The sequence below is a fragment of the Larus michahellis genome, chromosome 3, assembly GCF_964199755.1.
Source record: "Larus michahellis chromosome 3, bLarMic1.1, whole genome shotgun sequence".
In the NCBI taxonomy this organism is placed as follows: domain Eukaryota; kingdom Metazoa; phylum Chordata; class Aves; order Charadriiformes; family Laridae; genus Larus; species Larus michahellis.
In genome coordinates, this window is record NC_133898.1 from 89,207,879 (window position 1) to 89,221,720 (window position 13,842).

Genomic DNA, 13,842 nt, shown 5'->3' on the forward strand with positions numbered 1-13,842 from the left:
GTAAAGACAACTTCATTTCACAGTATCACAACTCATGCTGTACTATTTGGAATTAAAGCATTGTGTGAATCTGGGAAGTTTTCTCATAAAAACTTGTAGCAGATAAATCTGTCAGAGTTAGCAATGTTTTTTCTTACCACAGACATACTGAAGCAAACCCAGAAAAAAGTTTCTTCATGTTTTATTCCAGTTCAGTTTCGTATCAGTGAATTACTACGGTAATGCTTTTCCTTTATATATATATTTTTTTTCGTTAAAGGGGAGCTGTGTGTTTGTAATCTCTTAATAAATAGATACTCTAATCTTTAGATAAAGAGGTTAAATCCATTTTTATTTTGAAAGATTATAGCTAAATACTTACACAGACAGTTTAATTTTCCAGTCTACGCACTGATAAAAATTTTGTAGGCTTTAGTGAACCTGAAAGGGAATCCCTTCTTAAAGAAATCAGAGTGTATTCTTTTTTTTTTTGTTTTCCGGAAGTACTTATATTTCTTCCCATTCTAAGCCAAATGTAACTATGGAGAACAGTTGCTTTTTTGCATTAAAGTTCATCCAAAAGCACCGCAATGGATTGATAGGCATGAGCATATTTTTCTAAGTAGGACAACCAACATTAAATGTAGGAATATCTGAGACTAATAACTATAGTTATTTTTAAGTTCTGTAGCAATGTTGTGCAGAAGTGGAGTAATTTCTCTCTTGTGGGATTTTAGAAGCCAGTCTTTTGTTTGGGTGTATTTGCCTGCTGTATAATGATGGCCTTGAGGAATGTGTTACAGAAACCTGTGAAAAATTTCTTCTGGATTAAGGCCTGGAATGGTGATGGTAGGTCATTGTCCAAAGGAAACAAAATGTGTTATTAAGTTATTTTAATTTCATTTCAATTGGAAAGCTTATAGAGATGCCTGCTTCTGTTCTATTTTATGAGTAAGCCCTCCAGATTTATTTCTTGCCAGCCAATTATTAAGCACCATTGCAGTTAAATTAAATTAAATATCCACATCAAGTTGATTGCCTCAAAGCTTCAGGAAGCCTACAGCAACAGATCCATTTGCACCACTTTACACAGAACTTTGTCCTTGAACCATATGATTTAAGACTCCCCCAAAAGATCTCCCTTATTTCACAGGGGACAAAACGATTTCATGAAAGGACTTCAGATTATCTGAGTCCTTAATAGGAAACTCTCCCATTATATTTGTACCTGGACAGTTGCTGTAAGGCAGGATTTTGGGGCATCAGGAGGGAGTAATCTGTGTGAAGAGGGAATCTAAGGCATGAAGATAGACAGAACGAGTAAACCTAGTACTGTTCTCTCCACAGAAGTAAAAGAAGCTACTCAAGTTATATTTTTACTAACTTTACATTTTATTAATGCATTGATTAAGCATTGCTGATGAAAGAAGTGGTTCCACTGTTTCTCAGCCCCCTGCTCCTGTACTGTATCTTGGCAGACATTTAGTGGCTGTAGATTGAACCGGATTGAGGAACCAAGAAAACTAACAGCACAAAGTTAGTTTTACAGTAGTATGTCAGAAGGTTTTGTAAATAAGGCTTTAATAACATGTGAATGATGGTGCCTGTATAGTGAAGTATTTTTTATGTCTTGCAGAAGTAAATTGCTGTTGGGGAACTCCTTTGTCAGTGTAGGTGCATCTACATTGTGTTTTGGACATCAGTGTTGAGCCTTTGAGCCAAACCAAACTGGCTGAGTGTCCAGGCTTTTAGAGACATGTGTTAGGTGAACTTCATGTCATCTTGGGAAGGAAAACTTGACCTGGCGTCCTCCAGCTGGCCTGAGCCAACACTGTCCCACCCATGCCTGCTCATGTTTGGGGTCAGGCGAGCAGGTCAACACATGGAGTCTCCTGGAAAGCCTCAGAGGGGCAGATCTCAGGCTGTAGGCAGCCTGAGCATTGCCTGGCTGAATGCATCTGCTCTTCCTGTGGTAGCATAACCCGTCTGTCCCCCACAGCCATGGGACTTGTCCGTTGAGGAGCTGCTCTGAAGGATGAGGGGGAAGTTGGAAACTTCAATCTCTGCATACCTAGATCTCTTTGTCTGGCAGATATGGCTGACATGTCTATGATAGACTGAAACTTACTCGTATTTCCACTCTCTCTCTGATGATAATTTAGAAGTAACTCCATCAGAAAAGTTATCACTTGTCTTCCCTTCACCAGTTCATGTTCTTTTCCTGAAATTTTATTGGTGTTGCCCCCAGGAAGGGAAAAAAGGGGCAGCCAGGGAGTGAGAGGGTTTTTTTCAGATATTTGGAAGCTGCTTTTATGGGGTTTGGTGAAAACTACAGTGATTTCATGATCAGAGGACTCTGACAGCCAAACTGGCAAGATTACGACTGTTCATTTGGCAAGGGAGACTAAAGCCTTTGGGGGACTTAATAGGCATTAGAGATGCTCATGTCAGGGGACATGTCCACTGCTCCGTGTAAAAGGTCATCGTCTCATAGTTGTGTTGTAGCGGTGCTGTGTAGTGAGGTTGCTATTTAGAGTGAGATGGTCTTTTTTTAGTTTGTTTGCTTTGAGGTAATGAGGCTAAAAGATTCTAAAATAATGGAGTTGCTTAAAAAAATCAGTAAAAGATAACAGGTCCTACCTAGTAGCCAGTACTTCCAGGTTCCACTGTACATTTCTACCTTTAATATCCTAGTATCATTTAGGTTGGAAAAGACCTTTAAAATCATACAGTCAAAGCGTACACCTAACACTACCAAGTCCACCACTAAACCATGTCCCTGAACACCGCGTCTTTTAAATACCTCCAGGGATGGTGACTCAACCACTTCACTGGGCAGTCTGTTCCAATGCTTGACAACCCTATTGGTGAAGAAATTTTTCCTAATATCCAATCTAAACCTCCCCCAGTGCAACTTGAGGCCATTTCCTCTTGTCCTACTTCTTGTTACTTGGGAGAAGAGACTGACACCCACCTCGCTACAGCCTCCTTTCAGGCAAGAGTGATACTACCTTCAGGTAGAGGGTGATAAGGTCTCCCTTCAGCCTCCTTTTCTTCAGACTGAACAACTCCAGTTCCCTCAGCCGCTCCTCATAAGGCTTGTGCTCTAGACCCTTCACTAGCTTCATTGCTTTGCTTCATATGCATCAACAGCACCGTTTTTCCTTTGGACACACTCCAGCACCTCCATGTCTTATAGCGAGGGGCCCAAAATTGAATACAGTATTGGCAGTGAAAGATTTTGTTCATTAAACCCAAAGGCCTTTGCTACATTGGAAGGTCAGGTAGGCAGACCATGGGAATCTCATTGGCTTTAAATTCAAAGATATTTGTTCAAATTATTTTTATATTTTCCAAATGATTTATCAGTGATTGGATTTTACAGTATTTTTATTTAGAAAACAAGTACACCCACAATACATCACACCCACACCCACCCTCCCCCACGAATTAGGTTATTTTCATTACTGCTTGAAGCCTTTTTTTAAGTATTCTGCTCTTTGTAGAAAATAAAAGGAAACCTTCCGTAAGACATGTTGGCAATCACAAAGCCCGAATACGCATTAAACACCGCAAAGGGTTCATTTGTGTATGGACAGACAAGGTAAGGCTGTACAGAACCCGTATGAGGTCACAGGAGTTGAGTCTCAGCATTGCCACTGTCCACGTCCCGACTGAACTCGGCAAGCTCTGTTGACTATTTAAGTGGCAACACTGTAGAAGGTAAGCTAACTACATTGTAGACTATACAGAATTTTTTGGTGCTTCATTGAGCTACGCCCCAAGAATAGGGAAGCAAAGAAGTTAAAGAAAAAGCTCATGGAAACAATCTATTGTATTAATTTCATTACCAGTATTTACTTCTTTTCTTGTGGCTGTTAGAGTTGAATTTTGTACAAGTTAAAAAAAGAAAATGACAAAACAAAACCAAACCAAAAAAATCCCCAAAGACATTAATACAGGAATGAGACAAATTTAGCATAAATTTTTCATACATCTGTTTAGAAAAAATAGCACCACTTACACTGTAGTTTGCATAGGCAATTTCTTTTCATTGCAGTAATGTCTGTTGTCTGCTGATGCATCTAAGGGATGTGTTATTCCGCTTAATTAAAGTCATACAACTTTCCTATAAGAACATTACAACTTCCGTAACATAAATGAGTTGGTGGTCTCAGATTTGCTGAATTCTTAGTCACTGTAGTTTTAACAGATTTTTTAGTAAAAATTAAAAGTTCATAATTAAGTATTATCAAGTCAATAAAAGAGGAAAAAAAAACCAAACCAAAATAAAACAAAAACCAAACCCCAAAGATGCAGAAGCTATGAGCAAATCAAATGCATTTTTCCATTAATTCTCTGACCAGTTGAGAACCTTCTGAAGAAGACAGATAAAATTCCTACTGCTGACAAAACTGCAGGCATGGATTCATTTTTATTTTTTTTTGTCATGAGCCTACACCATGTCCTGCAAAGTGTGGAGCGCTTGCTCCCAATCTGGCTAATCAGTGAAGCTGTCATTCAACTCTGCACAGAAGCTACTCGAGCACCTTGCAAACCTAATCTTGAGGGAAGGGCATGGTGAAAGGAAAAAGAAAAGAAGAAAAAAAGGCAAAGAATGAACAGGAAAGCCAGAAAGCCAGAATATCTTTTCTCCTTTCATTTCTCTAACTGATCTTTCACTTTTGAACTCTGTTCAGTAACGGAGTTGCATCTGTCTGCATTTTTGTGTCTTTGTATCTCTCACATGTTAATTTCTCCCAAATTTTCATGATGGCTTTATATTTGTGGTTCCCAAGAAGGTTAATGAGAGGCACATGCCCGAGTTCTCTCAGATTCTGAAAATGTAGAGAAACATTATGTCATAGCCTCAATGCACAACTTTTAACTCACACAGTTAATTAATTCTGCTCAGACTATGCTAGAGTTTCTTTAATTGCCATTTAAATGAAGTCTTTTATGTACTTATTGAGAATCACTAGATTCAAAGTAATTTTGCGGTTATGGTATAGTGACATTGGATATTCTTTGATTTGTGTGATGTGTTCTTCAACCTAATTACCTTGTCCTTGTGTATAAATTAGCCAGGAAAACACTAAAATATTTCTTTGTGCCTATGTGTCTTTGCAACTAGATAAGTTAAAAGGGCACATGTGATTACATACTTAGGTTGGTTTCTTGTTTTTGGTTTTTTTTTTTTGGGGGGGGAGCAGTTTAAGCAGATTTGTAGAGAGGTAAAAGTTTCACTTCATGCAGTGGAAAAATCAGAATAAGTTACTATTACTTAGCAAGCAGTCTATTTCTGGATCTCTATTTGTGTGAACAGCAGTATGTGAACAACTCTCCAAAGACATTAGCAGGACTTTGGACAACAAGGGCATATTAGGCTTAGGAAATGAATACGAGGTCTGAGAGATTCCTGACAGGCAACAGCAAACATTGGGTGGATGATGTTATGCAGCCACGGGACAGCCCTATTTAGATATGTCATTCACACTATAGTTGAGGCACCATTAAGAGTCATGAGTTTACTCTGGCTAAACCATACAACATAATTCCTTGGTTGAAACATGAATAATCTTTAGATGCTATTGCAGTTTAAAAATCAAGCTAAAATAAACATCTTTTTCAGCTAGACATTTATCATTGCAGAGTAGTTAGACAAATAAAATACTTCAGTCTAAGCCCCTTATAAAACAATATATATTAGGTGCCAGAGAAGGCATAACAGATGCCATCTCTCACTATAAAAGTAATTTACAGTTTCAAACATAGTCATGACTTGAACATACACAAATTATTGGAAAAGGGGATCAGAGGTTATAAAGTCTCCTTTTGTTACTGGATTTCTTATGTCTAATATTTCACATTGAAATCTACATTTGGGAATTATTTTATAATGGTCTGCTTTCAGTTTATCTAAACTTCAGATACGTTAGCTAAAAAGTGGCTATGGATGATGTGATCTACCAGCCAAGTATCTTGTAAGAGAAAAATGCCCCCCAAATTATTTTCAAAATTTTACTTTGGATACTGTGGAGGATTAAACATTTTGTATTTCTGGTGTCTCCCATGCCAAATTGTCATATGTTTGTAGCAGGTTAATACAGAAGGGGGTTGACAAATCTTGCTATAATCACTACCCCATGTTGTTTTCATCCTCCTTGTCTGCTGCTCATTTTCATTGTGAAAAACCCTAATGTATCAGTGACAGGAGGTCTGGATTTGTGGCCGACTGTTATAATTACTCCCACTGAGGCATTGTCAATGGGATTAAAATAAAGATTCTGGACCTGTCCATCGTAGATGAGGTCAGCAACACTAGCAGTGGGAGTACTGTTTCTGCAAGCTGTGCTTTCAGTCCTGACTTATGGAACCGTAGACATTAATATGAAGAAAGTATTTGAAAGCTCCAGTAGAGAAAGACCAGCCTTTTTTCTGTATTAGCTAAAATATCCATCTGTAATAAATAATCTAACAGCATCCATCTATGTCCTGACCATACATATATGTATGTTGATTTTCAAATGTATCAGAGCCCCAGAGAGTTTCAATTACAGAACAATCCATTTTGCATCTTATAATTAATAAAGTCTTTGCAGCTGCATAACTTCATCCAGGAAACATCTGCACAAACTCCTTGTGTGCACATAATTTCTGTGAAAAGAGGGTTAACTGAATTGTCTTTAATGGTTACAGGCTTGGGGAGGGTAGAAAGGTGGGGAGTTGATTAAGATAACACAAAACAAGTCACAAGAATGGAGGCTTATTTCCACAAAGATACACAACAAATTCTAGCCACTGCCTGTATGAAAAAATACAATGTATAGGATCACTTTAACATATAGTCAACTTACTTTATTCATGTGAAGAGGAGGGAGGAACCTGGGGAAAACCTGAGCTCTCCCGAGGTGGGCAGTCATTTTGCTGTGGCTCTCAGTGGGTCCAGGCTGTTACCCCAGGTTGGTAAGTAATATGCTGTTGTTGAAACTCTGTGTTTATTCCTTTGCCATCCTTTGACACTGACTTTGAAAAAGTATCAGTTTTTAAACATTAATTTCATCTTCTTCAGTGTGCACGAAACTATGGCATGAACACCACTAAAACTTACTCATGGCGATAAACTCAGGGAAAGGGGAGCAAACCAGAATAAACAGACAAGCTCTCTTTCCCTGCTGGCACAGTATGTCATCTTTATTTTTCTCCCCTCACACCAGTCTACTTCTTATAATGGGATCAAACAGTAATTAGTGCAGTCACCTCCTTGCAACTCATTATGTTTCGTTATTTTCATATAAACTGAAAAATTATTATCAAAAGCCATGTTCAATCAAGTGTCTAACAGGCTGAAACAATTGCGTGCCCTTTCAGATTTAAGCTGATATGCCACCTAGAAGCCTTGCGCTTCTACAAATGGAGATTTCTTTCTTAAATTTGTTTGTATTATTGTAGTAGCAAATAATTTTCTTGATTAATGTGTCACTGCCCTACGACTGTTTACTCTTTCTCCTTTGGTTATATAAACATCGGTTGTTACACATGTCACTCATTGCCCTTACCGTATTTCCATCATCCCTCCCAGCTTAAGTTCCCTAGCTCTCCTAGAAGCAAAATGAATCTCCATAGTGTTTATAGTGAAAAGGTTACATAAAAATGAACAATACTTAACATGTCCCTTTTTTCCTTTTTCCTGTCCCACAAGTGGGACTCCAGGCTGCTGTTTGCTGCTCTCTACATCTGCCTCCGTTCCCCCTTCCAGAGTTTCTTGGATTTTTTTTTTTGTTATAAATATGAAAAGAAAAATATACATTATTTGATCTCTACCAGGCCACTAAGGCACGTGATGAGCTCACAGCAGAGAAGCTGCTATTTTTCTATATAAGCTGCAGTCAGCATCTCTAGTTACAACAGCTAATGCCTTGTTGTGCCACAGATGTGGCATCATAGTTCTTCGTAGTGTGTGTTAATTCCTCAGTATTTACTTGTGGCTTTGCAATATTCCATTATTTGCAGTATTTCTATAGGCCCTTAAGTGATACCAAACACACTGGCTCAAAATGTTTGCGATTGCACTGACTGGAGTGGCATGTGCTGAACGTGTATTCGAGCGAGTACCACGCACTGACGCCACAACCTTGCCCAGTCGTGTACCAGACCCTGCTGTCACGATACGTCCTTGTCACGGCTGAATGCTGCTGGAGGTACAAGAAGGAAGCAACGTCGTCCAAGCCAAGAAAGACTTCTAGTGTCGTCTTCAGCGGGGTCTTTCATCGTATGCAGACAGAATAGTGTAGGTCTTTATCTAGGCCTTGCAGGCAAGGAAGTTCAAAAATGAAATGACAATGCCTTGCTCAGTTTCAAGCCGCAGCTCCATGGTGTAAGAAGGCTCTCTCATCCAAGGGCCGTTCACATCATCTTTATATTTCACGGTGGAACTCTGCCAGCTTCCCAACAAGAGAAACCTCTTTGCTTCACAGAGGAGGTGGGAAGATTTTCTGTGAGGAGCAGCCGTGGCTGTCGCAGACAAGTAAACAAACCCAAGGCGCTGGGTGGCCCTGGGGGAGTCACTGGTGGTCAGTCCCTGACAGAGGCTAAGATATTAAGCAAAGAATTGCGCCTTGGTTGAAGCAGAGCTTTCTTCTGTATTTATTGTTGATTTTGTAATATGTGGGGGAAAAATTAGTAACTAATTTTTGCATTATTTCAAGACTCGTTTAAGTTAGGCTGGTTGCTGTTTTTCTGTGTCTTTGTGCTGTCAGTAAAGTTGACTGTTCTTGGTTTGAAACCTTTTTCTGGAACGCATAAGACTGTGGAGCAGCTGTTTGAACAAAAATGGGAGCTTCATCTGGGTAGAGCTGTTCTATTAAATTAGCAGCTGTAAATGACACACCACAGTGAATGGAAGTAAATTTATTTTGTGCTGGCTTTCTTCCCTTTCCCTCCCACTCCCCGTCTTTTCCAGTACCCCAGAAGCCCTTCAGAAGCAAAAGTACTCCTGGGTCTTAACTTGCTTGAGGAAGATAAAATGAGTTCACATTTTACTCAGATGAACAATAATGAGGATTATGGCTACAACATCAGAATGCTGCCTCGCCAGTTATACCCTCCTGCATATCTATCATCATTGCTTGGGTCCTGTACCTTGATTTACAGTATAGGCTCCCTTTATAGGGAAGAAGTGCTGCTGATGAGTGCTCTCCTGCACTAATGAATTGAGATATTAAAATGGATGTGATCAACTCAACAATTTGAGTTGCCTCAAGCTTTGCCATTAAATACTTCCGTGGAACAGTACCTGTATTTATCACCTTTAGATTTGCATGTACAGAGCTCCAAGTAACGTTTGCCTAATGTGTGTTGTTTTGTTTGTTTTTTTACAATTAGCATCTTTTTAATGTTGCTTATGGAGGCAGTGGCAGTGGGGATTTTATACCACCTGTCCTTATAATCTTAAAAATATTACATGAAGAACTAAATTGGATCAAAATAGCTTGATTTAAAACAGTGTAGAGCAAAACAATGTATTTAAATTACTCGTAATATTAAAAAAAAAAATCACCATGGCAATTTGGCAAGATAGGACAAAAAGGAGGAAAAAAAGGAGTAAAAAAAATATTTTTGAATGGTTCTTTCCCATCTGAGATCCGTAATAGCTCACTGGCAAGTTATCACACCTTCATAAGTGGTCCGTCCAACACCCTGTCTTGGTAGAGTTGTCAGTTGTAAGTTTTTTGGCAAGGACAGTGATATATATTAAAAACAGAAAAAGATTCATAACTCCACAATTTTTAAGCAACAGAAGTATTGCACTGCTAGGCAGAAAAAACAAATTTTTATGACAAATTTAAATGTATGAAGAAAAATGGGAAAATAATTTGATTCCTCCAATGAGTACTTTCAATTATGATGCGTACTTTTGCCTACCCTCCTTTCTAAAGAACTATAAAGTTTTTAAAAATCCTTTTTAAAAGCACTATTTCATACTGTTAAAAACTTCAGTGCTGGAGTATTCTGCCCTTTATATTTATGGGGTGTATGAGTTGAAAGGATGGTTATCAGATGTCGTCACAAGCCTCTTATTGGAAAAAAGGCTAATGGAATTGTAGCACGGTACAAGTGCCTGAACCTGCCGCCTGTGGTATGCTGTGCAGGAGAATAAATGGCTTTCAGTCATGTAAACTAGTCACAGACATTCAGATCCTTTGAACTCTAATAAGAAATGCAGACTTACTTTAAATAGTAAGTGACTGAGCATATAAATGTCTTGATCAAGTAATCAGAAAAAAAATGAAAAGGGGTTTTCTGTTTACGTTTTGTTATTTCTGTCTGAAATCTCTATTTTACCCTCTGCATCTTTGCTTTGTAATGTTCCCTGCTGAGAAGGACAGACTGGAAACACAGTAGGGATCTTTGCCTTTTAAGCTGCTCTTTGCTTTGCAGAGGGCTGTGTGCTGGAAGACCCGGTGTATTTGTCCAGTGTTTTGCTCAGTATGAGAGGAACATGACTATTTAAGAAAGACAGGAAACTATTATTTGGTAATTTTAGCCACATTTCAATTAAAAGTACTGAAAAAGCAGACAGAAGTTTAAATATATGTCCTAAGGTACACGCATACAAATTAGTTCAGCTTTAGTGCTCTTTGTCTTTGGTCCTGGAATTCTGAAACAATCTTGAATGAAGGTATAAAAAGATATTTCTGAGTTAAATTTGCCACAACTATGAATTTACAGGTCATGTTTATCTGAAGTTTTTGTCCAAAATTCTTTCTGTCTTCTTTTCTAAATAGCATATATAACAGTGACTGTATATAGAAGAATCAAACTATAGAATCAATATAGTAGAATCAAACTATAGCATGTTTTACAAGCAGGGCTAGATTTTCTTCTAATGCAAATTTGTGCCCCTTTGTCAAAGTCAAAGGATACATGCTTTGCCTACTAATTTTCTCTGCCAGGTAATTTAGCTTCCATCTACTGTTTTTTTCAGCACGACAAACTCTAAATGTTATGGCGATTTCTGTCCTTTAGGCATATTTTTCTTTTGAAAGTTAGTATGTTGATGCACAGTAACAGAGGGCCAGAATTTCCGATCATTTTATACTGGTATGATCCACTGTTGGTTTACCTAATTCATCAGCTTTAATCTACTGTTATCTTAAGTATTACCACCATTTTATTCTCTAGTTGCAGAAAATTCATCAGATTAATAAGAGTCATGTCGCTGTAGCTACACTGTAGGTCCAGTCCAACAGCTACTAAAGTCAGATGCTCTTCATTGACTTCAGTGTGATTTGCATAAAGCTCATTGTTTTCATGCTCTTTCCATCACTGCGGTACCAGACAACTGAAATAACTGTTCCAAATATCAGTGTCTTTGGATACTTTGCATTTCTGTTCTGAGAAAATATCCAAGCAAATATGAATATAACCAAAGTAAATTCTCTCTCTCTGAATTCAGAATGACTATTTAACTAGCTTTAATATTTTGATACCCAATACTAAGTTTCACTCTCTGACCCCTTTTCTTTGCATACAAGTGATGGCTTAAGAAGGTTAGACTGTCTGTTAGGGTTGGAAAAAGAGAATAAAATAGTGTGGTTGGAAAAGCCTCTGCTATATTAGAAAGTTCTGGAGGACTTTTATGTTCTATTTTTCATGTTGACAGTGTTTGTAAGTTTGCCCATAACCTCAGTGCTGAAATGGAGTCTTAATCTGTTTCCAATTTTAGCATTGTCTGATCCCCACTTCACAGAATCACCGAATCACAGAATGGTTCGGGTTGGAAGGGACCTTAAAGATCACCTAGTTCCAACCCCCCTGCCATGGGCAGGGACACCTCCCACTAGACCAGGCTGCTCAAAGCCCCATCCAGCCTGGCCTTGAACACCTCCAGGGATGGGGCATCCACAACTTCCCTGGGCAACCTGTTCCAGTGCCTCACCACCCTCACGGGAAAGAATTTCTTCCTGATATCCAACCTAAATCTACCTTCTTTCAGTTTGAGGCCGTTATCCCGTGTCCTATCATAGAATCATAGAATCATTTATGTTGGAAAAGACCCTTGGGATCATCGAGTCCAACCATCAACTCCACTCTACAAAGTTCTCCCCTACACCATATCCCTTAACACCACATCTAAACGAGTCTTAAACACATTCAGGGATGGTGACTCCACCACCTCCCTGGGCAGCTTATTCCAGTGTCTGACCACTCTTTCTGTGAAGAATTTTTTCCTAATGTCATTACACTCCCCGATAAAGAGCCCCTCCCCATCCTTCCTGTAGGCCCCCTTTAGGTACTGGAAGGCCACTTCCTTCTTCCTCGTCCCCTACAGCTCTCATAGTTTATCCATTCTCAAGCTAGCTGCCTAGGTTGCAGTTCTCTGCTTGTAGGAACCATTATAGGTGTGCTTTACGGGTGTTTCTGCTTTGGGAACTGCCAGTAGCTGAGGGAAGTATTTCTAAACATCAGTTGGGGAACGCAACACAACACATTTTTTACCTAAGTGTGTTCAAAGCAGGCAAACCAAAGTATGAAATGTTCTTATAGGCATATTTCCAACTATCTACCTTTTAAATTTCCCTTGAAAGTTTCAGTAAATTCATTTCAGCCTAGTTGTGAAACTGGAAAAACCAATTGTGCAGCTAATGCTGTCTCCCCTCCTCCTCTTTCTGCTTGCTCCTACCAGTGTCGTCTGTCCAACAAGTGTTCACGCCTCATTCTTTCCTCAGGATCAGAGTTCACCGATGGGTTACAATTTCTTTGGGTTTTTCAGATCAGGGGAGTGTAACTTTTACTCTATTAATTCCAAATCAGCTAGTTCAGATAGCAGAAACACTTCAGTGGCCTTAGAGCAGAACTTCTCCAGACTGTTTTTCCCTTGTTTAGGCCCATTGCAGGCATCCAGCTGTTTCTCACCATTATTGTACTCTTCTTTGGTGAGAAACAGATGCTTGTTATATTTCTGTGGCCCTGTGTGTTAAAATATTGTGCTGCCAACTGCTGAGGTATTTGTAGTGCATGCTTGAACTCATAAAAATGCCACAAAATCATTAACAACATCAACTGAAGAAAAAGAAATTGTGAGCATAGTATCTTGCTCCAGCATAACAGAATGGGTAGTTTAGATGTTTACAGGAATGTGTACCTCATGTGACAGAGACAAAAAAGATCAGAATAGCAGTCAATGCAAATCTAAACCTTAATTTGTTTTGTTCTGCCTTAGCTTGTGGCCGTGGGTTCTACAAATCCTCCTCACAAGATCTGCAGTGCTCCCGCTGCCCTACTCACAGCTTCTCTGACAAGGAAGGATCTTCAAGATGCGATTGTGAAGATAGCTATTATAGAGCACCTTCTGATCCACCATATGTCGCATGCACAAGTGAGTCAGTCATGAATTTAATCGTAAAGGACGTTGCTTAACCAACCAGGTGCAGCCACTTGTAGCTAGTAGTTTCGGTCGGCTTTTCCTATATTTGAAAAATACATTTACAACAGTAAATGAGATTGAAAGGCACAGGGGAAAAAAGTTGACAGTGAATATAGAATCAGCATAAATATAATTTTCGTATTTGCTTGATATAACATTGGAAAACATTGCGTGTTGGGTAAGTGTGTAATTCATCGTAATAGGTAGAATACAGGCATAGTCTTCCCATGGCTGTAAAATTGTTGTAGACAATGTGCTTTATGTGATAAAATACCAAAATGAGTAACATGAAAAATGAAAAGTAACCTGTGTGGATCTGAGCCTTGATTGAACTGTAATTGGATCTGGCTTAACCTTCTAGCTGCAAATAGACTAGCCTACACAGGTTGGTGGTTCAAATAGTGGAAGCCTCCTAAATCCAAAGCAGCACCAAA

At 38.9% G+C, this 13,842-nt stretch overlaps 1 protein-coding gene across 11 annotated transcripts in view; it reads left to right on the forward strand.

The window, feature by feature from the left end:
• EPHA7 (EPH receptor A7) overlaps positions 1 to 13,842 on the forward strand; it is a 214,609-nt gene that overhangs the window by 43,696 nt on the left and 157,071 nt on the right. For all 11 annotated transcript variants that reach the window (XM_074581111.1, XM_074581112.1, XM_074581106.1 and 8 more), the window contains exon 4: positions 13,205 to 13,360. In XM_074581111.1, coding sequence (XP_074437212.1) covers positions 13,205 to 13,360 — 156 coding nt within the window. The remainder of the gene's footprint in view (positions 1 to 13,204; positions 13,361 to 13,842) is intronic.